We start from the raw sequence: 26,117 nt of genomic DNA, 5'->3' as shown, positions 1-26,117 counted from the left end.
AAGCGAAAAAAGTCCACCGTTTTAGTTGTCGTAGAACTATAATACCACAATATAAAATATATGCGTTTTGGATGTGGTATTAGTATTACACTCTAGAAATTGTCGACCTTTTTTCGTCCCACCAATTCAATTTGATGTGAATTTTCAGAAGAATACCGTATTCAAAATTTCAAAATGGAACTTTACCAAAACATTGAAAATTCGAAAGTCCCGGATTTTTCGGACTAGTTGGTCACACTATTCATATACAATACAAATCTGCTGTCTAATATTGACATGACAATTGACATTAACCAAAAATAACCTGTATGACACAGAATGGAACTAGGAGGTTTTTAGCGATTCACTCAACACCAAATGGGTTTTTGGGTACTATATACCAGAGGCGTGCGGTGAAATTTGAACCCAGGGAAGCAATTTATAAAAAATTGTAAAAACTCACTTTTGTAATTTAACTCTCCTACCATTTTTCGCAAACTGGTCTATAACTTCAGTGTACAAACGTGGATATTGTGACATTTTTTTAACCAGATTATTGTCAATTGCTAAAAGGGAAAAATTAGAGAGTCGATCCGGTCCTGTCGAGTTTCGCAAGTAAGTCTTTAGTTGTTTTAGAGTTGAAAAACCACGTTCTACAGAGGCACTAGTAGTTGGAATGGTCAGTACTAACTCGCATAATTTCACTACCTCCGAATATGCTTTGTCCAAAGAAGTTGGTTTTAAAAACATTAGTAACTCACTGGCATTATTTTTCCATTCAATTTGTTGGAATATTTGATCTAAAATCTGATAGTATAGTCGGCGATAGCACGATTCAACATCTCCAATATTAGCAGTACGTATGTGTTTCCATTTAGACTCAAAACTTGCCATCATATTCTAATTTTTTTACACAGAAACTAATCTCGTTTATCTTGCTTTGCAATACATTAAATAAATTATCCGAGAATGGACATATTTCAGAAAAAAGCAAGATTACAAAATCAAAATTAAAATTATTTTTTAAACTATCCAAAAATCCTCTCGAGTTATTTATTATGCTTTCTGTATCCCAGTTTCACCATTCTCCAAAACAGTAATATTTATATACTTATATAAATATTTAATATTTATATAAATAAGTCAATAAAATCAATCTTCATAATTCCACAAAATCAGTCGACGAACCCACCATCGTCAAGTGCTAGTAAATTCCATTTAAATTCACTAAAATATCTTCATGTATGAAATGGACAGAATTGCTTATATATGATAGATATGCCCGAAATTGAACCTCGCTACTCAGCGTGTAACCCCGGTGCTTTTTACATAGGCTGGGGAGAAGCAAATTTAAAATCAGATTATTATGCCGACGTAACTCCGAGTATCACCCCAAAAAGACGATCATGAGTCAGCCGGTCCGCGTATTACAAGGAAAGCTAGAAGCAGCATGCAGCGCTGCTTACGAGTATTTCATCGCGTTGTTATTTACTGTATGACAAAAATAGAGTAAAATGCGTTTGTCTTTTCTGGTTGCTTGCTGCTCCTACTATATAATTATTTTGTCGTATGCAACCCTAAATCCTGCTTATGTATTTGTAATTTTTTTTTAATAATCTCAGTTACAAAGTTGGTACGGTATTACCTACTATGTAAACCTAGGGAAGCAATGCTTCCCTTGCTTCCATGGACCGCACGCCCCTGCTATATACCCTACATTACAAATACAAAAATGCCCGTCACAGTTCGGACGAGAAATTTAGTTATTAACAAATAAGGGTAAAAAATGGCAGTTTTTTCGTTTAAATCGCTACAGGTAAAGATAGGGTAATTAAATATCTTCTTTAGAGTATTCGTCTTTTAGTAGATGAGCAAAGGTTTAATGGCAGTTTTTGAATTTTGGTCCGATCATTTGTTGCTTCGGAAATTGCAAAATAAGACAAATTTCGAAAATCAAAAATTGGCTATAACTTTTGCGAAAATGAACTTAAGACTTTGATATTGCATGAAAATAGAATCAAACAGTCTATATAATACACAACAAATTTCAAGGCAATTCGTCAATTATTTTAAATTATATTTAATTTATTTATCCCACAGAGCTTTTTTGCCATGTTATTGCTCAGAAAATGATAATGATACAGCGATTTTGCGGGTACCACATGAAAGAAGAAGACCTGTAACAAGGTCGTTCCAGGTAACTAAATCAGTCGAAGAAAAGAGTTCGTTTTTTTAAGACATTTTTATTTGGAATCAAAACATACAAAAGATAAGATAATTAGCCTTAATTACTAGTTAATTTCGTTAATAAAATATATTTATAATCTACGCATCGAGCTTTCTGTTCGGGCCGATGTGACGATATTTTGTACATGAATGATGAATGATTTTTACGATCGAGTGAAATAGGAATTGCTTTTATTAATACGACATGATTGTATAAGGAAATGGAGAAAAGGAATCCCGCTCAGCTCGCCGGATGAAAAGACATATTAGGGATATGCCATCACCGCTCGTACAAGGAAAGGTAAAAGGATAGGTAAGAGGAAAACTGTCTGATTCGCTCAGCTCGCCAAAACGACAGCGGAAAATGGTCGGGAAATACTACCTACATAAACTCACCTCTTATACCTCGCTGTTCTTTATTATTCTTCGATCAACGCTCCAAGAATAATCAACTAGGTTTTTCGATCCGATTTTTATATCGTTAGACACAGTACAAAAACGTGTTTTACTTAATTCATTGGCGTACTCTAGACGATAAAATATATTATCGTCACGGACCTATACATATTTTTATTATTTTTAATAAAAAATCAACAAACGTCATTTTTACCATTGCAAAAACATTTTTGTAAAGTAAAGTCAATATTACCTGTAGACTAAATCCACTTTGTTATTTGTAAAACTAATATTTTTACACAAATTATCATAAAAAAATTATGGTCAATGTTGGCCACTTTTTTTATTTAATTCACAGCTACTTTGTTTATAACAATTAAGTAACCTAACTAGCGTCATTTTGAAGTTCAAGCTATATAGTTTATAGACAAATCCGCTAGATTTGTCGATCGAGCTCGCCTGATCCCACTGAGCCGTCTGACCGACTGAATTTTATAGATGTAAATAAATATATATGGCTATTAAAAATAGTGGTTGTTAATAGAAGGGTGAAAATTAAGGGTTGTGTGTATTTTTAATGCTACATCATATAAAATTAAGGTAGATAATTTTGTCCAAAAAAAAATGTCAGGGGGCCCTTATAACTTATAGGTATGAAAAATATATTACAACCTATTCTCAGTCCTACAGGATATACGTGTAAAATTTCATAAAAATCGGTCAATCCGTTTCGGAGGAGTATGTAACACTCTTACAGGAGAATTTTATATCTATAGAAGTGGCTGCGAATTAAATAAAAAAAGTGGCTAACTTTGACCGTAATTAACCTAGACGAAAAATTTTTCTTCAAAAATTCTTGTAAAATACCAGCTTTTCAAATTCCAAAGTAGTCAATATTAACAAAGTTATTCAAATTATTTATAAGCCATACATGATTACTTTAGTAAAATGTTTTCGGAATGGTAAAAATGACTTTTTAGTGATTTTTTTAAATAGGTCGAAAATATAAGTATTGTTCTTTTATGTGGTTTCCAACTGGCTTTCCTATGCAACTAATTGTCAATAATGAACCTTTAACAAAACTAAATCCGGATGGAGAAATTAAAACTCGTATAGAAATTGCAAGATGAGCATTTATGAAACTTAGATCTGTTCTGAGCAACTCTCAGCTGAATTTACAACTAAGAATCAAGTTCCTAAAATGTTATGTGTATCCTGTATTACTGTATGGATGTGAAACTTGGATCATGAAGGTTAACATAATGAACAAATTAGAAGCCTTCGAGATGTGGTCATATCGTAGAATGCTCAGAATAAACAGAGTAGGTCAAGGCGAAGGTGAGTTAATCAAGATGATAAAAAAGAGAAAACTTGAATATCTCGGGCATATAATGAGAGGTAGCAGATACAGGATGCTGCAGTTAATACTCGGAAAAAATTGGTAACCGAAATTGTAATTGAATGTAATTGTAACCGAAATTGTAATTGAATGTAATTGATTGTAATGGTAATTGAAAACCGAATTGGTAGGAAGAAATCGTCGGTTTAGGGACACACAAACCTAACTACATTTCGGGTAAGGGCGAACTTCCTATGATATTATCATAGGAAGTTCCTAAGTGTGTCCCTAAGCCGACGAAATATTTAAAAGGCTAAGACTCCGAAACCTTCGTCAATGGACTGGCTTATCAGCAGATCAACTATTACATGCCGCACAAGATCGAGAACGATATCGGCAAATTGTTATGGAAGCTACCTACGCCTAAAATTTGGGCACGGTTCTTGAAGAAGAAGAAGTGGTTTCCACAGAATTGCTGTATTGTTATTATTTTCTGAGCAATAACATTCCAAAAAAAAGCTCTGTGGGATAAACAAATTGAATAAAATTTAAACTAATTGACGAATCGTCTTGAAATTGTTTGTGTATTATGCGGACTGTTTGACTCTACTTTGCATGCAATATCAGTCTTAAGTTCATTTTCGCAAAAGTTATAACAATTTTTTGATTTTCGAAGTTTTAGTCTTATTTTGCAATTTCCGAAGCAACAAATGATCGGACCAAAAAAATGCCATTTTAAACCTTTGCCCATCTACTAAAAGATGAATACGCTAAGATTACCCTATTTTTACATGTAGCGATTTAAACGAAAAAATTGCCATTTTTAACCCTTATTTGTTAATAACTAAAATTCTCGTCCGAACTGTGACGGGCACTTTAGTATTTGTAATGTATTAGATGTATAGTACCCAAAAAGCCCATTTGCAACCTGGCTGGTCAAGTGTCCCGACAAAAACCTTATTTCTCTGGACTAAGTAGTAATATTCGATGCGTTTACTTCGTAAACACTAACTCTTTTTTCTGATATTTCTGTTACTACGTCATCGTTACTGGAATTATCTTCTTGTTCCGTAGCAGAGTGTTCTTCACGTAGGTACCTCAATTTTATCTTATTCATCCTTTGACTCAGTATCTTCAAACTGTACATCAGAATTTATTTCATCAAACAGTCGCTATAAACGTTCGCATTTCTTTTCGTAATTAATTTTTATACACAATAACTGAGAATTACTTAAAAACAAAAACCTATTTTTGTAAATAACTATACAATACTGACTTACATCACACGTCGCGCCACAGACGCGGCTGACAGACCCCACCCACCCATTTCACGAAGGCCAGTCATCTGATTTAGTTATTATTGAGGAGTGTAGGTATGTACTAATATTTTAAGAAGGTACTATAAACAGTGGCGCTCTAATGTTGCCAATGTTTGAATTATACGAAAATTACCAAGAGCATGGTCTGTCAGACTAGGTGCGACAGATGCAGGGTTAAATAATAATTGAGAACTCATAAAAATTTTTACATTTTAGCCCCCTGTTAACCAAGTGTATAGACCTGTCTACCATCACTGGTTTCATCAGAGAGAAATAGAGGGAAGGAAATTATGGGAACCGTTTTCTATGTTGGATTCATTAGCTTTAGAACAAGCTTTCACTTCAAGTAAGATATTTAATAAATGACTAAATATACTCAGTGACATTAGAAGTGTTACACCCACAAGGAATCATTTCTTGAACTTAATTTTTTGGCAGCACAATGACTATATTTAAAGCATGCTATGATAACCATATTAATGTTTTATCTTTTATAAAAATCCACAAGGAAAAAGTTTTCCTGTAGTTGGCTGTATACCATGTAATACAAAAAAATAGTAAATCCTTTATAAAAGGTATATATTTAAAATCCCTAAAAAGGGCTACATCACAATCACATAACTAGTTTTCGACTGGTTTACCAGTCATCATAAGCACTGATGATGACTGGTAAACCAGTCGAAAACTAGTTATGTGATTGTGATGTAGCCCTTTTTAGGGATTTTAAATATATACCTTTTATAAATGATTTACTAATATTTTTTTTTATCTTTTATAGTTTTTGTAGAAATAAAGTTTTATCTTTAAATTTTTTTTCTGAAATAACCAATTTATGAAGACCGGCTGGTACAGAAATTTTAGATTTTATTCCTCAGTCTAGTTGTATTCAGTGCAAGAATATGCCTCGAGTTCCAAGACACCAAAATTACCACCATTTTAGCGATTTTTTCAGGGGTAGAATTATTGCCTATAGAGATATGGGTTTGTCGTATCGCGAAATTTGCTGTCGTGTTAATTGTACGGCAATGACAGTTATGTGAGTGTGTCATGTGTGGACAGACGAATGTAGAGGAACACGAAGAAGACCAACTGGTCAACCGAGGCGTACCACAGGGCGTCAAGATAGGCGCTTTAGACTCCTGGCTCTGCGAGACCGTTTTGCTACTACTCGTCAAATCACTGACCAGTGGTTTGTACTAGAAGGTAGACTTGTTACTATACGTACCCTTTACCGTAGCATTCGAGCCTTTCAACTGGTTTCGTTCCGCCCACAGCGAGTGCTTTCTTTGACAGCAGACCACTGTCATCAACGTTTGAATTGGTGCAGAGAACGGCAGCATTGGGTAATAGAATGGCATAATACAGCATTCAGCGATGCATCGCGATTTTGATTAGGTATGCATGATGGTCGTAAGATGATAAGACGCCGCCGTGAAGAGCGACGACATATCGGGGTTGCTGTTGAGAGGCATCTACACAGGACAGTTGGAGTAATGGTTTGGGGAGTTATTGCCTATGGTAGCCGATCACCACTTTTGTTTATTCGAGGCAGTATGACAGATGCGCGTTATGTTGATGACATCCTACAAACCACTTTACTGCCTTATCTAGACGGTCGTCGAAACGCCCTTTTTCAGGAAGGCGTGCTCATATTGCTCGACGAACTATGGACTTTCTCCAAGAAGCTGGTGTTAATTTTTTGCCGTGGCTACCCCGTTCACTGGGTTTAAATCCTATCGGATATATGTGTAAGGGATAGTGACGCGCAACGTATAGCCACTCCTATCCAAAAGTCAACTTAACCTGCTCGTGTGATGATCCAGATCATGGTCATCTGGTACATCCTGCTAGATAACTAACGAGGCTCTTAAGTCCGAGTGATTGCCGGTATAAGCAATCCCCCACTTACTGATCAACGGCTTCGGGCGGATGAGTTGGTAAGTGGTAGGGCACTCTTTTGTCCTGGGGTTGGGAAACTGACCCTAGAGGCGGATGAGCTAAGATATTAGCCAACGGCATAAGAATACAGAAGGCAACGGGAAACCACTGTATTAAAGGTTGTAAGATATTCCTAGTCGAATCATCATGAAATGAGAAGACAGAGTAAGCAGACGGGTACTGATCATGGGTATCGGAGACCAAGATCCGGCAGGAAAGGAGTCCGGGCTTTTCAGGTCGTCAACCAGCGAAATCCCTGCCAGAAAAAGAAAAAAGCAGGCCGTGAATTTAAAATTGGAACGTGGAATGTAACCAGTATGTTCGAATCAGGAAAAACACACAATGTAATCCAAGAATTGATACGAGATGGATAGGAAATGGAAAATGTCAAGTTAGAGACCATACGATATACTATTCTGGTAATAATGACACACAACATCGACATGGCGTAGCAATAATACTGAACAATGAAGTCTCACAACACGTCCAGAATTTTCTACCTTTTTCCGAAAGAGTTATGCTACTACAACTGAGCTGTTGAAAACCAGAGTGGTCTAAGTCAAGAATTTCAAGTTTCGCGTTTTCTCGGTATATAATTCTGTTTAACAGTGTTCTATTTTGCTACAAAATTTGAAAAATAGCATCCGTTCACTCACAGATGACACTACTGTAATATATGTCAAATGCTATGAAGGTTGCCGTTTTAAGGCAAAATGGTCTAAGTCTGACTTAGACCATTCTGCCAGAAATTCTGTCACGAATTTGTTATAAGTTATTTGTTATAAATTTCTCAGAAAAAAGGAAAGCTATGTTTACAAATTTCTGGAACATAGCTAATTTTTCAGCACAAAATGCTTTTCTATATGGTATTGTAAAATTGTCTAAACCAGCCACTCATCGTCCAAGAAATGACACAAGGCAGAAAAGGCAGTATCCTACACTGACGTCCTAAATACCCCGAAAGAGTCTCATAAAGTGTGCAAAATGTACTTTTTGGAAACCTTTGCAATAAGTAACGGTAGGTTCATGCGTGCATTAAAAATGGGCAGATATCATTTCCTGGTGAAGATTTACGGGGCAAACACCTAGCAATAAAACTCCTGAAGGAAATATACAGTTAGTACGCCATCACATAAACAGCTTTCCTTCGTATGAATCTCAATCTCATTATACACGAGCTCATAATCCTAATACATAGTTTTTAGATCCAGAGCTCAATGTACGTACAATGTATACCTTGTACAAAGAGAAATGTGTAGAAAACAACGCTTTTCCTGTGTCAGAAAGTTTATACAGACAAATTTTCCATCGCGATTTCAATCTTTATTTTTACGTACCATTAAAAGATACATGTTATAAGTGTGACAAATACAAAAATCAGGTGCGCCAGGAAAAGGACGATAATATGAAGAAAGTGCTTCAATCACAACACGAACTGCATTTACGGCGTAGTGAAAAGGCCAGAGAGGCTTTGAAAGACGCTAAAATTACAAGCATACGTGAAAAAGGGAGAGTGTGTGCATTCATGTTTGATTTAGGAAAGGCCTTACCGTTTCCAACTTTGACTTGCTCTGTAGCCTACTATAAATGAAACATGTATGTGTACAATTTGGGTATTCACGAGTTTAGCGACGAAGACAATGTGTTCCTGTATGCCTGGGATGAAACTATAGCCTCTCGAGGAGCACAAGAAATAGGATCTTGTATTCGAAAGCATGTTCTAGAAAATGCAAAGGACGCAAGACACATCATTGTATTTAGTGATGCCTGTGGGAGGGGGGGGGGGAATAGGAACTTATAACTGTGGTGTTTGTTTTGGTTGAAACTCATTGCAAATTCCGATAATTTGGAAATGGTAGACCATAAGTTTATGGTATCCGGACATTCCTTTCTCCCGAATGATCGCGATGTTGGTGTAATCGAACAATACGCAAAGAATAGAGTGAAGTATGTGCCGGACGACTGGTACAGTGTGTTTGAGAAGTGTCGCACAAAGAAACCGTATCGCGTTTGCAAGATAAATGGAAATAATTTTGTATCGTCACAAAACCTGGAAGCAGCTGTTACCAGAAGAAAGAAAAATGAAGATAACGCGCCAGTATCGTGGCTTAAAATTCAATGGCTACAATTTAGAAACAGTGATCCCTATAAAATATTTTATAAAGAAACATTAGATGAGGAGTTTCCTTTTCATGTCATAAACTTGCAACCTGTACGAAAAGGACGTATCGCCAATTTTCAAAATATTCAAAATTTTCAAAACTGTATGAAGCTCCAATACCAGTTACGATTAAGAAAAAAATATATGGAAGATCTTTTGGCGTTTATACCGCCGATTCATCACGACTTTTTCAAAAATTTATCCGTAAATGGAAACAACACAGCAGAAGTAGGTCCACTGGAAGATATTTTGGTGGCGGATGGAGACGACGATGTTTTTTATGAATAAAAACTTAATTTGTAATATAATGCATATAAATACACGATCTTTTGTAAGTCTAACTTTTTTGATTTACTCCAAAATATTGAACATATTGAAAACCAGAGTGGTCTAAGTCAAAATATTAACAAAAAATATAAAAATGTCGAGTGCTGGCCGATTGTTCCGCTGGAATTACTTAAGTTTAAGCTTTTTTTATTGAAAATCATTCTGATCATAGTCAGTGTTTATGTTCCCATTTAAAGCCAACATGTTAACTTTAAGTCATTGTTTCTCGAATTTCAACATTTCTGACTTAGACCACTCTGGTTTTCAACGGCTCAACTAAAAACGACAGACAGAAAAATAAAACTAATTCAAGTCTATGCCCCAACGGCCGAAAAAGATGACGAAGCAGTGGAATCGTTCTATGAACAAATTCAAGAGGCATTGAGAACTACCAAAGCACGTGACGTCACAGTAATAATGGGTGATCTAAACGCCAAAATTGGAAAGGGTAGCACAAGTAACTTAGTGGGAAATTTTGGATTAGGTGATAGAAATCAAAGAGGAGATAGGTTGATACAATTCTGCCAAGATAATAATATGATTGTTACAAACACGTTCTTTGAATTACCTAATGGACGTTTGTACACGTGGAAATCGCCAAGAGATAATGAACATCAGATAATGAGAAATAAATAGATATATAATGATCAAAGAAAGATATCATCTAATCATAATCTCTTAGTAGCTCACATGAAAATTAAAATGAAAAGAATAGAGAAAACAGCAAAAGAAGAAAGAACTGATATAAGTGCACTAAGGAATCCAGAACTCAGAGAAAATATCAAAGAAAGAATTAACGAACGTCTAAATACCGTACAGATTGAGGGGGAATACAATGAAGAAAATATCAACAAAAACTGGGAAAAAAATAAAGGCAGACTTAATAGAACCTTCAAAAAAGTATCTACGCAAACCCAAAGAAACGAAAAGAGATTGGATGACAGACGAAATACTAAACTCAATGAACAAAAGAAGAGCATATAAGGACAAAAATAAATCGTTATACCAGCAAACACAAAACGAAATACGGCAACAAATTCGCATAGCAAAAGAAAATGGGTTAAAAGAAAAATGTGATGAAATAGAAGCGCTACAACATAAACATGACAGCTTTAATGTACACAGGAAAATAAAAGAATTAACTAGCAAACCAGAATACAAACAAAATATACTAGTTGATGAAAATGGAGACATAGTAATGGATACAGAAAACAAATTGATGGTATGGACAAACTATATAGAACAGCTGTTTAACGACAACCGAGACACAATAGATAACGAATATTTCGTTGAAGAGACTGGACCAGAAATATCAGAAAGTGAAGTAAAACACACCATTAAAGAAGTGAAAACTGGGAAAGCTGTAGGACCGGACGAAATACCGACAGAAAGATTGCAACTTATAGCCGACTGCAATATACATGTAATTGTCGAATTATTTAATATCATATACAGAACAGGTATATTACCTAAAGAATGGCTTCTATCAACATTCGTGACTATACCGAAAAGAGAAACGCCAGATAATGTTGCGAACACCGTACCATCAGTCTAATGTGCCACATACTCAAAGTATTTCTAAAGATTATTCATCGTAGAATATACAAAAAGTTAGAACAAGACATTGGACAAACTAAGTTCGGATTTAGAAATGCTCAAGGAACCAGAGAAGCATTATTTGCAGTAGATGTGCTAATACAGAGATGTTTAGATGTAAACTAGGACATATATGTCTGCTTCCTAGATTATAACAAGGCATTCGATACAAGCATTGAGAACAAAGAACATCGACACACGGGATATAAGAATAATAAATAATCTGTATTATGAACTGTAACACCAGCGTCACGAATGGAATCTATTTTGTATAACAGCCCCAGCGTGGATAACAAAGGCAAAAAAATAATATGAACTCGACAAATTAAACAAACATGAAAATATACTTGGTGCTACGTAACTTTACGAGTACATCGGTAGCTCTAAGTCTTCAGAGATCTAGGGGTGTGAATTCTTAATAGATTTTAAATAAATATAATATAAACTCAAATGCTCGGGGGGCGCCATAATTAAAAGAAAATAAAAGCCGAAACATACTTAAAACTTAAAAAAAATAATTAAAGTAACAAGTTAATAAAAATATATAGTCATCATAAAATACAAACACATTTACATAAACATAAATATATCATAACCTTACCTTTTTTTTTGAGGTCGTCTGACATATGTCTCCGATGGCACTGCAGCCTAATGGGCTTATTATGCCAACCATCCTACCTTTTATGTCACCCAATCCACAAGCTTGGTTCCACGTACCAAATTGTATATCCCTAGCATGGGTTGGGTGGCATATTCTGCTGGACTTAATTTTGGTTGTCCATAAATAGCCTCCAAACAGCCTGTGACCCAAAGCCTCACACTCGTACAGTACATGATATGCTGTTTCAGTTCCCCTATTGCACAGTCTGCAGTTAAGGTTCCCTTCGTACAGCCCAATTCTATTCAGGTGTCCTTTCAGGGCACAGTGACCCGTGAGAAGACCTGTAATTATGCGGAGCTGACTCCTATGTAATTTTATTAGTTCCTCAGCTCTCCGTTTTGAGGGTTCCCTTATTAAGGGCCTCCCGTGTCGCTGACCAGGTACGTTCCCCCAGTATTCTTTGTGTTTGTTTTTGACCCATTCCCTGACTTGTCCCCTAATTATTGGTTTAGGTACTCCTAGAGCAGGTTCTGGGCCAAAATATGAAGTTGATGAACCGTTCCTTGCCAGCTCATCTGCTTTCTCATTACCGTCTATCCCGGTGTGTCCTGGCACCCAAAATAGAGTTACATTATTTCTTTCGGCCAGTTCTTGCCGGCATTCCCATACCAGCCTTGACGTCACTTTCGGGCTCATTAGTGCCTTCAGTGATGCTTGGCTGTCTGTGAGTATATTGATCCGTCTATTTTCATAGGCTCTCAAGTTGTTCATTGTGACACACTGCAGAATTGCGTACATTTCCGCTTGAAACACAGTTGTGTATGTTCCTAGTGAGAAACTGAGTCCTACATTCTCTGTTTCACTAAAAATACCGGCTCCAGTGCCTTCATCGGTTTTTGATCCGTCCGGATACCAGATCGTTCCCCTGATTTTGCTACTGATGCTGTTCCACTCCATTCGGTCATTGATTTCTATTCCGAAGTTCCTATTAAATGTGTATTTTGGTACCATGTGGTCAGTGTATGTATCAGATATACTTACCCCACCTTGGTTCCAAATCTGATTATGCCCAAGGTTCTCGTATTTATCCTTTGGTTTTCCTTGCAGCCTGTATGCTCCCATCCTCGCTTCCCCTTTGATAAATATATCAAGAGGGGGTAGGTCTAACAGGGTTTCCAGTGCCGCCGTCGGTGTTGTTTTTATTGCTCCCGTTATTCCCAAGCATGCAAGTCTTTGTATCCTGCTTATCTTGTTTATAGCGGTTCTTTGCTGCATCTTTGTCCACCATACTAAGGGTGCATATGTTATCATGGGTCTCACTATCGTTGTATATGTCCCGTACGCCATTTTCGGACAGAGTCCCCATGTTTTTCCATGTGTGCGTCTGGTCAGCATTAATGTCGCCTCCGCTCTTTTAATTACTCTTTCAAGCTGTCGGTTCCAGGTAAGTTCTGGGTCCAGTATAACCCCTAGATACTTTACCTCTTTAGACAGCTCCAATTGTTCACCATTAAGGATCAGAGGCCCTAAGTCCTCCAGCTTCCTTCTTCTGGTGAACGCAATTGTGACTGTTTTGGAAGGACTGACTCTCAGCCCTTCTTCCTCAGTCCATTTGGTGACAATATTAAGGGCCTGCTGCATGCGTTCCCTTACTATGTTTTGGAATTTTCCCTGAACAAGGACTACCAAGTCGTTTGCATAGCCCAGGGTTTCATGGCCGTTCAATTCCAGGGACTCAAGCAAATCGTCCATGACAAGGTTCCATATTAGCGGGGACAGAACACCTCCCTGCGGACACCCTCGTCGGACCTGGGCGATAATGCTCTCCCCTAGAATGGACGTATATACGAGTCTCTGTCGTAGCATGTGGTCTATCCACTTGCAACAAATTTCATCGATCCCTTTTCTCCTCGATGCTCTTGAGATTGTTTCTAAGGATATGTTATTGAACGCTCCTTCTATGTCCAAAAAGGTCGCTAATACTACCTCTTTGTGCTTGAGAGCATATTCAGCTTTTTCTACAAGCTGATGTAATGCTGTCTCTGTTGACATTCCTGCTCTATATGCATACTGGTTCTTATGTATCGGTCTCTTTTCCAATACGCCATCCCGTATATGCCTATCTAGCAGTTTTTCTAGCGTCTTAAGCAGAACAGACATAAGACTTATTGGTCTCAAAAGCTTTGCCCCATCCTGTCCAGTTTTTCCAGGTTTTGGTATAAAAGTTACTCTGATCATTCTCCATGCCTTTGGAATATATCCTAGAGCCAAACTGTTGCGAAGCACTGTACATATTCTATTTGCCAGAAGGTCGGAACCCTTCTGCAATAGTACTGGATAAATCCCATCTAATCCTGGCGATTTATAAGGTTCGAATGAGTGTAATGCCCATTTTACTTTTTCCCCAGTTACTACTTTCTTTGCTGCCTGCCATTTCTCCTTGGATGCCCACAGAGGGATATCTAGTTCTAATTTCTGGCAGTTCTCCAAAGTTAAGTCTGTAACTTGGGAACCGGGGAAGTGGACTTTCAGCAGTTCTCTGATAGTTCCTTCCCCTGTTTCTGTGTACTCTCCGTTTTCTGTTTGGAGAGTATATATCGAACTCTGAGGTCCTTTTGAGAGAATCTTATGGAGTCTGGCGTATTCTGGAGTTCTTTCTATATCCTCACAGTACCTTCTCCATGATTCTCTTTTCTGCTTCCTCAGAGTTTTATTGTACTCAGTTAGGGCCTTTCTGTATTCATCCCAACTGATATTCTTGTTCATTACGTTGTTGAATTTTTTACGAACTTTCCTTCTTAATTCTTTAAGTTCCTCATTCCACCAGGGCACTTTCCTGTTGGATTCCTTATTGATTGAAGGACAGTTGTCATTATACGCCGAGATGATTGTGTTTTACAGCTGCTCCACAACCATTTCGAGGTCTGTTGTATTTCTTATCGTATCCTTAGTCTGTTTTAAACTATATTCCCGGTCTGCTTTATACGCCTCCCAGTTAGTTTTCCTAGGGTTACGATAGATTTCTAGGGTACATGTTTTTTCCCCTACTTTAAATTGTATGTGTCTGTGATCCGAGCAACTCGCATCATCAGACACACGCCAATTTGTAATTTTATTGCTAACGTAGTTGGTGGCTATCGTTATGTCTATGACCTCCTTTCGAGCACTAGTCACAAAAGTCACCTAGTCACCTCTTACATTCGTGTTCGTACTTCCCCACGTTGTATGATGTGCATTAGCATCACAGCCGATGATCAGCTGGGTTCTGGATCCCCTGCAGTCTCTTACCAGCTGCTCCACTTCCTTAGTTGGAGGAGAACCAGGTGCATCATATGTAAGGTACGCCGATGCGAGCGTAATCGCTCTTGACACCCTTCCCTTCCCTGGCCGTTTCTTTTTGATAATAATGCAGGTTCGAGGTACCTCGGAGGTTCTGTCATATATGAGTTCCCCTCCAACTCCCCCTAACCCCATATTTCCCCTGTTCACCCAGTGTTCCTGAATAAGGGCCACATCGAATTCCCTTTTTTGCAGCCGAAGCAGCCTTACTGTGCTGCAAGTTAATTTGGAGGATTCTGATTCTCCCCTCCATCTTTTCCTCCAAGGATTTTAAAGATGACCATTCCGAGTCTGTAATAAGCTCGGAAACGGTTCCTCTCGAGGGCCCTGAAGGACACTTCGTCTATAGAGAAGGCCAGGAGTACTCCTTCATTCTCTACTTTTTTGTTTAGAAGGAGCCACTCTCCCACTCTTAGTTCTGGGTTCTGTTGCCCTAGTCGTGTTCGGATAGCTCCCTCTTCCTGTGCCTGGCCTGGTATGAATACAAGAACTTTGGGTCTTTTGGGAAGATCTTTGGATTCGACAGCCGTCAAATCCGCGTTCTCCCACAAACGGCCCAGCCGTTCCACTGCACCTACCAGCCAGTTTTTGGTGTGTTCATTAGCGGGGGTAATCCATAAGACGCCTCCGCTAAAGGTAGTTCTGGCGAACTGCGGTGGATTACTGCTCCCCGAAGGAGCTTCATCCATTGCATCCGCAATCCTACTCTGGATCAGGTCAGCTTGAACCTGATCCAGTGTTACCTCAGGATGTCGTCGATCTATGATCGCCATCCTGAGTCTTTGTGCGGCCTCTGTATAAGCGTCAGCAGGTCTGGGAGCCTGCTTCGTCTTTTTGGAGACCTGGGGTGGTGTAGCAGAGTACTCTCGGGGTCTCTTCTTACCTTCTTTATCGGGTCCTTTGTCTGTCCCGATAGCAGGTCTAGAAGTGCCCACTTTCCTCTGCATCCTTTTCCGTGGTCGTTGTTCCCACGTACCTTCTGCCATTTTTCTTTCCTTTGTCTGTTTCCTCTTCTGAGCCCCAGACAAACGTTTTTTGTCCGACAGGTCCATTCTTTCATCCCCTGTCGTGATTGTATCAGCGGTTTCCTGAGTTCCCGCTGATGCTTCACTGTCGTGTTCTATTATCTCCACGACAGTGCTTGAGCTGGAGGACTCGTCCGAGTCCGAGATCACTCCAGCCTCTTTTCTTTTATTTTGTTCTTGGTCCATGTTTTATCCCACGAGTAGCTAGGGAAGTTTTGGTCACCTGTGCCAGAGCCCCGCATTAACACAGGAAGGCTAATAAAACCAGGGATTCGCCCATTTCCCGGAGTTCGCATAATAGCGGCTTAGCAACCCCTAAGTCCCGTAGGAGCATCCTCTACTACGCCAAACCTTCGGCTTATGCTGTTCCACCTTAGCTTGAGGGGATTTTTATTGTGGTTACCTTCCACTTGGCCGGCCGGTTAAGGCAAGCCCCCACACCTGGCAAACATTTCCTCAACAACCACCCGTCTACCAGGCACGGTATGATAGCAGTCATTCACTCTCTCATGGAAGGGCTCATGTGTCGCACGATTTGGGCTGATACCAGGTCCTGCCTCCTGCGACACATGGGTCCTCGTCATTCATCCACTCAAAGCACAGGTCAGCTGCCTCCCCTAAACTGTGCTACCACATGATCCGCGGTGCCTATTCTGTGGAAACCCACATTATTTAGCAATATTACCAGCGAGTGTGCGAGGAGCGTCATGCTTCCCGACAAGTCCGGAACTTCATGTCGCACCTCCCCCTCTCACTGGCTCACCCTATCAGCCATTGGGACTCGCCAGATGGGTCGTGGTCAACCCCCCGTGGGTTTGCAATCCGCATGAGGAGGGAACTAGTCCCAACTACTGCAGACTACAATCCCCGGCTGATGACCTTACCTTAGTGTTCTCAGTTGAATATCATTTAGGAACAAGAGAAAGGGATCAAATAATAATATGTATTATCAAGCAAAAAAAACATTATTGCAAAATGATATAAATTTTATTAAAATTGAAAAATAAAAAAAATGAAATGATGGATCTCTTGTAGACAATAAAAGAGATTCTGTTTACAAAAACATTAAAAAGGTTTGCAAACAATACCTTGTCATATAGTCCTGTCCTTATCTTCACGTTGTGGATGTCCAAAGCACGCACTTTTCACTGAATTTAGATAAAGAATAGCACAAAAATGTTTATTTTTATGAAAAGTTTCAGCAAAACTAAATAAACTTCTAAATCTGCTCATATTGACTTTTTAAAATATTTAAATAACTTCTGATTAACTTGAAGTATTTATTATTAATACTGACACCTAAAGCATGACTTTATGCATGACTGCTTCCAAAAAGAAACTTAGGTAGTGTAGTACATATACACTAAAATAAACTGGCTCTTTGCCTAACAGCGGCATTTGGCTTGTGACTAGGAAGTCACGAAAGAAGAACAGTTTCTAACACTACATTTTCAGGAACTTAAAAACTTGATTAAGAACTATGTCGGAACTTAATCTTCGAACTTAACTTTCTCAGAGAACTAAACTCTTCAGAAAACCGCGCCGTGGCGGCTCCTGCCGAGGCTGGAACTAAACCTCTCTCTTTGAAAGCTCAAACTTGAATTCTCAAATCTCAGAACTTGAATCTTTCTTCCCAAACCAAAACGATTCCTTCCAAAAACCCACTCCATTTCCCATTCTACTCTACTCATCCAATCAAGCAATAAGAAAAAAGTTTAATCCTTCCCTCTTTCATCATTGACTAATAAAAAAAAATAACTAAGCTTCCTACACTCTCCATCGACCAATAGAAAAAAACAAAACATGTTCTAAGCCCAACCTACTGGGTATGGAGTCACCCAAAATTAGTTTGCAAAGTCAGCAAAACTTACTCCGTTCTACAGTTCTAAGTAAAGATATAGCTGAGTCCACAATTAACACATGTGCTCTCTAATAATGATATGAGCACGTTTTGTGTATCTAAACTCCAAAAAACCCGGCGCCAAAGGCCATTATAATATACAATGTAACTCTTTTTTACAACAAAACTGAACACAGGAAATCGAATATATGACCGTAAAATATAATAACGTCTTCCTTTAACAAGACAGATAAACTCAAATTCTCACGTATTTTTTTGAAACAGAGATAAATTCAATGAATTTACTTCAATATGCATATGAAGCAATATTTTTATGTCTACAGGGTAAGCCAAAAATAGGTTACGATAAATTTACAATTTGTGGTTTCTGCATAAGGCAAAATAATTGCGTTCTTTTAAACCGTTTCAGAACAAGAAGCTGTCATAAGAATAAATAATTTAAACACCAATAAAATAAAAATCAAAAGAGGCGTTAGACAGGGTTGTGTCTTGTCGCCATCACTGTTTAATGCATACTCAGAAGATATTCAAAAAAGCATTAGAAGATGAAGTAGCAGGCATAAAAATAAATGGCCTATCCATATGTGAAATTAGATACGCCGATGACACAATACTAATAGCAGAAACCATTACAGATCTACAAAGAATTCTAGATAAGGTTGTTGCAACGAGTGAAGAATTTGGTCTGTCACTAAACATAAAGAAAACGAAATTCATGGTTATATCAAAGAAAAATATTAGAAATATCAATCTACACGTAAATAATAAGACGATAGAACGAGTTCAGAATTATAACTATTTAGGGACGAACATTAGTGAAACAAACGATTATACCAAAGAAATCCGAATTAGAATAGAAAAGGCTAGAAGTGCATTCACTAATATGAAACAAATATTATGTAGTAGAGACCTCAGCCTAAATCTTAGAAGGTACTAAAATGTTATGTATTTTCTGTTCTTTTGTATGGTGTGGAGACATGTACTCTCAATAAACAATGCCTCAATAGATTGGAAGTATTTGAGATGTGGACGTATCGAAGAATGCTGAGAATCTCCTGGACAGACAGAATAACCAATGAGGAAGTACTAAGGAGAATACAGAACAGCAGGGAGATACTGGATTCCATCAAAATAAGAAAACTTCAATACTTGGGTCATATAACACGTGGTGACAGATATGAACTCCTAAAATTAATTATGCAGGGAAAGATTCAAGGAAGGCGCAGCATAGGTAGGAGAGAAATGTCCTAGCTGAGAAATCTCAGAGAATGGTTTGGATGCAGCTCAACTGAACTCTTTCGGGCTGTAGTGTCGAAAGTGAGAATAGCAATGATGATTGCCAACCTTCGTCGCGGAGATGGCACGTAAAGAAGAAGAAAGGATATGTGTGGGATATGATGGGGAGGAGACTGTCCAATTTGCACCATCCTCCACAGACTCTGGCACAGTTATTCCATGAAATTCAAGTTGCTTGGAACGAGGTGCCACAAGCAGACATCGATCATCTCATTTTGTCAATGCCTAGACGTGTACAGGAGTGTATTCAGCTACGGAGTGGCCAAACACATTATTAATTTTTTTTATTACATGTCAATAAAAAGTCTTGCCAATGTTATCGTTTCATTCTTGATGAAAATGTACCATGTTGCCAAAAAATTAAGTTCCAGAAATGTTTCCTTCTGGGTGTAACACTTCTAATGTCACTGAGTATAGTTTAACATATTTTGCAATAAGTTTAAAAAATAATGAAATATTTTTTAGATGATTTAGATCCAGATAAAGTTATTGCTACTGACGGCGGTCGTTATGATGTGAATATTTTAAGAAGACAAAGGAATCCTGTGTATTGGAAAACGAATCCCAATGAAGTACGAAGATGTTCTTGGTTCCACAAAGCCAGTTCAGACGGAAGGTTGGTCCCATATGAAGAAAATATCGCTACAAAGTTAGAAGAAGAATACAAATCTGCGTTTGAATCTAATAAGTGGCACAAAACAATCGAATTACCTCAAGGAGAAAGTATTGTCTTTCATGGACCTGATGTTTTAGTACTTTTCTCTCCCACGCAGGTTCCTGACGCATGGGGCAACACAACAGTATGTATACAATAAATGATGGTGACTAAGGAAAATTTGATAATTTTATTTTTCAGAACCAGTCCCGACCGAGAGTTGTAAAAAGGGGTATGGATGAATTTGATATAGATGAAGGAGAACCTGCTCAAGTCGATCACATCTTGTTCATGGTACATGGGATTGGTTCAGTCTGTGATTTAAAATTTAGAACAGTAGAGGAGGTAGTTGATGAATTCCGCAGTATTGCCTTTCAGTTAGTTCAGTCTCACTACAGATCGTCCTGTGACCAAGGAACAGTCAACCGTGTGGAAATTTTACCTATAAGTTGGCACGATAGGCTACATTCTGAAGAAACTGGAATCGATGATCAATTAAAAAGTATTACTCTGGAGAGTATACCTAGACTGAGAGGCTTTACAAATGACACTTTGCTCGATATTTTGTTTTATACTAGTCCCATTTACTGTCAAAAAATTACTACAACTGTGGGAACAGAGCTTAATAGAATATATGACCTTTTTAAACAAAGAAATCCTGATTTTAAAGGGGGTGTTTCACTTGGTGGTCACAGTTTAGGCAGCCTTATACTCTTCGACCTCTTGTGCCACCAGCACTCTAAACCTGAATCTGACGGAGAAGAAAGTAAGTTTATTGATATCATAAGTGTCTCATTATGTTTTCTTCTTTTTGTGTAGATATGACAGCCTGTTTTTTCAAAGCGCCTCCAGTAAGTTGTCATTCCATCATTTTCATGGTCTTTCCACTGATCGTCTTCCTATTGGGGAACCGTCTCTCGCCGTCCTTTTTTTTTTCTGTGGAATTTATGGCTTTGGTGAGAACCAATTAGCCAGACTATGTTAGATTGTATAAATAGTTTGTGTAAATTGTTTCATAGTATCAAACTTGAGCATGATGTATTCATTTGTTTTGTTAGTAATATGTAGCATTAGTAAAGTGTAAGGTGTTTAATTTTTTTTTTCTTCCGCGCTAGAGCATCAACCCGGTTCAACGCCGCGGAGGTTTTAGCCCTCTTTGTGTGTGTTTTTATTTTTTTTTGTTTTCTTTTTTTTGTTTTTTTTTGTTTTTTTTTTGGTTTATTTTTTTATTACTTTTTTTTATTTTTTTTTTGTATTCACCTTTTTTTTTTCTTTAATGCTTTACATTTAGTTTGTTTTGCAGAATTGCTTACAAAATTGGTTAGTAATTTTACAATTTTAGTTTACAGTTTATGATGTGTTGATGAAGTACATAAAGTATATTATTATTTCCTGAAAAAATAATACAATTTAGGTCTATTGGACACTTAGCTTCCATTCGTCGTGGTAGTCAGACGTGCGTAGGAAAGAAGCTTGTTTTTTAAAACCGGTGTCTATAAATTAGATATTTAAATAAATATTTTGTGAACTTTAAAAGTAAATTAATTACACCAAATAAAAAAGCGAAATCGGAATAAAAACATTAAAAAGTTATGAGTGCAGTTAGCGGGGGCGACGCCCCCGATAAAAATGTTTTAGAAACCCAAATGGATACAGAACATGCAACATCTTCAAAGGAGGAGCTATTAGGATTCCAAAATCTTGTTCCAGTTACACAGATAAGTACCACAAAACTTGTTAATAATAAACCCATTATCGATAATGACTTTGCTAATGTACACACTTCAATAACAAATAACATTAACAAAGAAGTAGGAACAAAAAGGGAGGAATTTCTTTACCGACAAAACGACCTAGGACCTTTTTACGCGTATTTAGAAAATAATTCACCCGATTTTAAAGGCAGATTAAACGCGTTAAGGATAGGTGACATTATTATCACAAATTTTAAAGAAATTGATGAAAAAATTGTAAGCATTGACGCAGTAGGAAGAAATAAAATACGTATAAAATTTAAAGATTATAAATCGGCTAACTATATCATATCTAAAAAAAATGAAGCAATATTTATAAAAAATAATCTAGACATATACATTCCTAAGTTTCTTTTAGTTAGACAGGGCGTAATAAAAGATATTTCCACAGAATTTTCAGTAGAGTATGTTAAAAACAGAATAAAAATGTACGATTTACACTGTAAATTTGAAGTCCTTCAAGTCACAAGATTAAATCGAAGACAAGTAGATGAAAACGGTACTCAATACATTCCAACAAAAACATGCGTAGTTAGTTTTAAGTCACAAGTGCTACCAAAATATATAACAATCAACAAGGTACTAAAGGAAGTCGAACCATACAAACAAAAGGTGCTATTATGCTTTAATTGTCTTCGATTTGGACATACAGGTGGGCAGTGTAAGAGCAAGGCTAGGTGCGATAAATGTCAAGAATCCCACAACTCAAAAGATTGTAAAAAGACCGATCTCACCCCAAAATGTTTTAACTGTTCGGGGGATCATTTTACTACAAATTTAAGCGCGTGTCAAGAATTTCAGCGTCAAAAACTTATTAAAGACGCTATGTCTTCCAATAATATTAGTTATCAAGACGCAAACAAACAGTTCCCCAGAAACTCCTATGCAAAAGTAACATCCATAAATACGGAACAAACTACAAACCTCTCCTGCCTCAAAACTTTCCCTCCATTAAATCCCAATAATTATACACCCACCCAATTCCCATCAAATCCAATTAACAAAATGTCAACTAATAATATATTCTACAATAATAATTCAAATAGTACAAATTCTCGAACATTCAAAAGACAGAGACCAAATAGTCCAGATCCAACATTAATTTTGCATAATGAAATTATATCTTCCCCTAGATCTCAATTACCTACGGGAGGAATATTAGACAGCATTAACTATAAGGGAAATATTAATAATAATCCAGTTGCATCTCCTTCAGACTTGAGCATGATAAATTCAATATTAGAATTAGTTATAGAAATTGTCACAAAAGTTTTAGTAACAAAAAGTATAAACATAAATAAGGAAGAACTCGAAAACTTAGTCAAATTAACTATAAATGGAAACACGTCATCACATTCTCAGACCTCAACCATGCAATAAATATCCTTCAATGGAACTGCCGTTCGGCAGTTTCTAATAAAAATAACTTAGAATATCTACTAGATAGGGGCAACTACTCCGTTGCACTTCTATCGGAAACATGGTTTAAAGCAGAAAAATACTATAATTTTAAAGGCTTCAACAATATTCGCTGTGACCGGGACGACGGGTACGGCGGCTCTGCCATTTTATTAAAATCAGACTTAATATACCAAGAAGTCTCAATTCCAACTACAATCAACTTTGAGCATACTTGTATCTCGGTAAATTTTCCATATATACATAAAAAAATTTACTTTGTTTCACTATACCTTAAACCGAGAACTAGAATATCATTACAACAGTGGATTAACTTTTTGGAACAAATTCCAAAACCATTCATAATTGGGGGCGACTTTAACGCACATAGTTTGGCATGGAACGATGGATATGACGATATCTATGGCAAGATTCTTTTGGAAGCTATCGAACAATGCAACCTAGTAATTATAAACGACGGATCACCTACATTAGCAAACAATAAGAAGTCAGCTGTAGACTTGACCCTCTGTACACAGGATCTGACACAACTAATTACGTGGTGTACTTTAGAAGAACCTTATGGCTCTAATCACTTACCAATACACATACAATTTGGAAGGAATATCCCACCTGCGCAAATTAAACAGACAAAACATAATATATGGAGACTCAAGGCTGCTAATTGGGATGTATACACCGCTACCCTTGAAGCAACAGAACCAAAATCATCACTAATGGGCATTATCGACAATATTAACAAAGCTGCCGACAAAGCAATTCCGTTACGAAAATCAAACGCACAAAATAGAAATCATTGCTCAAAGGACTGGTGGAACGAAACCTGTAACATAGCTGCTAAAGCAAGAAAACAAGCTTTCTTAACCTACACACAGGCTCCAAATCTTAATAATCTAACAGAATATAAAAGACTTGATGCAGTAGCTAAGAAAACTTTTAAAGAAACTAAGAAAAAAAGTTGGATAAATTACTGCCAAAATCTAAATCAAAATACACCAATTAAAGAAGTCTGGAACAAAGTAAACCGATATAAAAAGCGAAAACAAGCGAATAAACCCCTAATGGACCCCAAAGAAGACTGGATAAACGAATTCCACACAAAAATCTCACCTCCATGGGTCGAAAACAACATTACTCAACAAATAGCTACTGTAAATAGGAACACTTCTTTCCTACAATCGTTATTTCAATTATGGGAACTCGATCATTGCATTAAATCAACAAATAATAAATCTCCCGGGGCGGATAACATTTCATACAATATGTTGCATAAAATGCCCTTAGACCATAAGAAAGCCCTGTTGGAATTGTTCAATTCGATTTGGATAAATAGGATTCCTTTTCCACCGATGTGGAAAGAATACATCATAGTACCTATCAAAAAACCTGGAAAACAGAATGGAAATGCACATTCATATAGACCCATAGCTTTATCATCGTGTATATTTAAAACCATGGAAAGAATGATAAAGAACAGGCTTGAATATTGGCTAGAAAATGAAAAAATATTACCTGACTCACAATATGCTTTTAGAAAGGGAAGATCTTCCTTGGAACCCCTAAAGATACTAGTAAATGACATCTATCTAGGATTCACACACAAATACAGCACTTTGGCCACATTTTTGGATATAACTTCAGCATATGATAATGTTCAAATAAATATACTAGAAGAGAAGCTCATCAATATTGGTCTACCAACCTCCTTTGCCAACTTCATAAAATCAGCTTACTCTAATCGATCAGTTTCCTTAAAGATAAATCAAGAAATTTCGGAATCAAGAATATGTAGATCTGGATTACCACAAGGTAGTATCCTGAGCCCAATTCTCTACAGCCTGTACACAATGGATATAGAAAATGTTATATCACAAAAGTCTAAAATTATTCAATACGCTGATGATGTTGTTATTTACACCAGTAGCAAATCAGAGGACAAATGTATAGAAAATATCAACACTGAATTTATAAAAATCCAAAAATACCTAGACAACATGGGACTTTCCATATCCGAGTCCAAAACCAATATATGTATTTTCTCTAGAAACAGAAACAACTATCAAAGACAATTAACAATAGGAAAATATAAACTCTGTATTAGTAACTCTGTAAAATATCTTGGTCTGCATCTAGATAGAAAACTATTATGGAAGGACTGTATCCACCAAATTATCAAAAAAACAAGTAATTCTATAAATATCCTAAGAGCGTTTTGTAGAGCAAAGTGGGGAGCAGACCCAAATACGGCTTTACTATTCTACAAAACAATGGTACGATCAATAATGGATTATGGAAGTCAACTCTATGGAACAGCAGCAGATACACATCTAAATAAAATCGAGATACAACAAAATAAATGCTTAAGAGTTTGCCTGGGATATCTTAAGTCAACGCCCATAAACATTATACAAGCTGAAGCCGTGGAACCTCCTCTTAAACTAAGAAGACAACTATTGAGCAGAAAATTCATGATAAAACCATTTCAAAAAAATCTTCTTACCTCAATAGTGTACAGTCACTAACAGTTCAAGTTTTGACCCATAGATACTGGCACTTCAAGAAAACCCCCCTCATAGTAGAAACTTTCTCAGAAATAGCTGACATTACAGATATACTCTATTCCAACCAACTCCCTCCAGTTTTAATTTACTCACCTGAACAAATTTTTTCACGTGAAATTAGAACCTACTATTTTGAAAGTGAATCAAAAATGCAAGTATCAATCAAACAAAGTTCAACGAAACAAAAAACAAATACTGGCCAAACTATGATTCTATATTCACTGATGGATCAAAGTCAAAAGAATATACCAGTTGTGCCTTTTACCATTTTGAGGAAAATACTGACAAAAAATTTATTTTACCAAAGGAAGCTTCCATATACACT

At 37.1% G+C, this 26,117-nt stretch overlaps 1 protein-coding gene across 3 annotated transcripts in view; it reads left to right on the top strand.

The window, feature by feature from the left end:
* LOC114325118 (phospholipase DDHD2) overlaps window positions 1–26,117 on the top strand; it is a 323,630-nt gene that overhangs the window by 238,671 nt on the left and 58,842 nt on the right. For all 3 annotated transcript variants that reach the window (XM_050663474.1, XM_050663476.1, XM_050663477.1), the window contains exons 4-6: window positions 5,476–5,605; window positions 19,869–20,203; window positions 20,260–20,824. In XM_050663474.1, the coding sequence (XP_050519431.1) occupies window positions 5,476–5,605; window positions 19,869–20,203; window positions 20,260–20,824 (1,030 nt within the window). The remainder of the gene's footprint in view (window positions 1–5,475; window positions 5,606–19,868; window positions 20,204–20,259; window positions 20,825–26,117) is intronic.

This window comes from Diabrotica virgifera, chromosome 10, assembly GCF_917563875.1.
Source record: "Diabrotica virgifera virgifera chromosome 10, PGI_DIABVI_V3a".
Classification (NCBI taxonomy): domain Eukaryota; kingdom Metazoa; phylum Arthropoda; class Insecta; order Coleoptera; family Chrysomelidae; genus Diabrotica; species Diabrotica virgifera.
The sequence above is the reverse complement of the archived record's forward strand: the minus strand, read 5'-3'. Positions and strand labels throughout refer to the sequence as shown.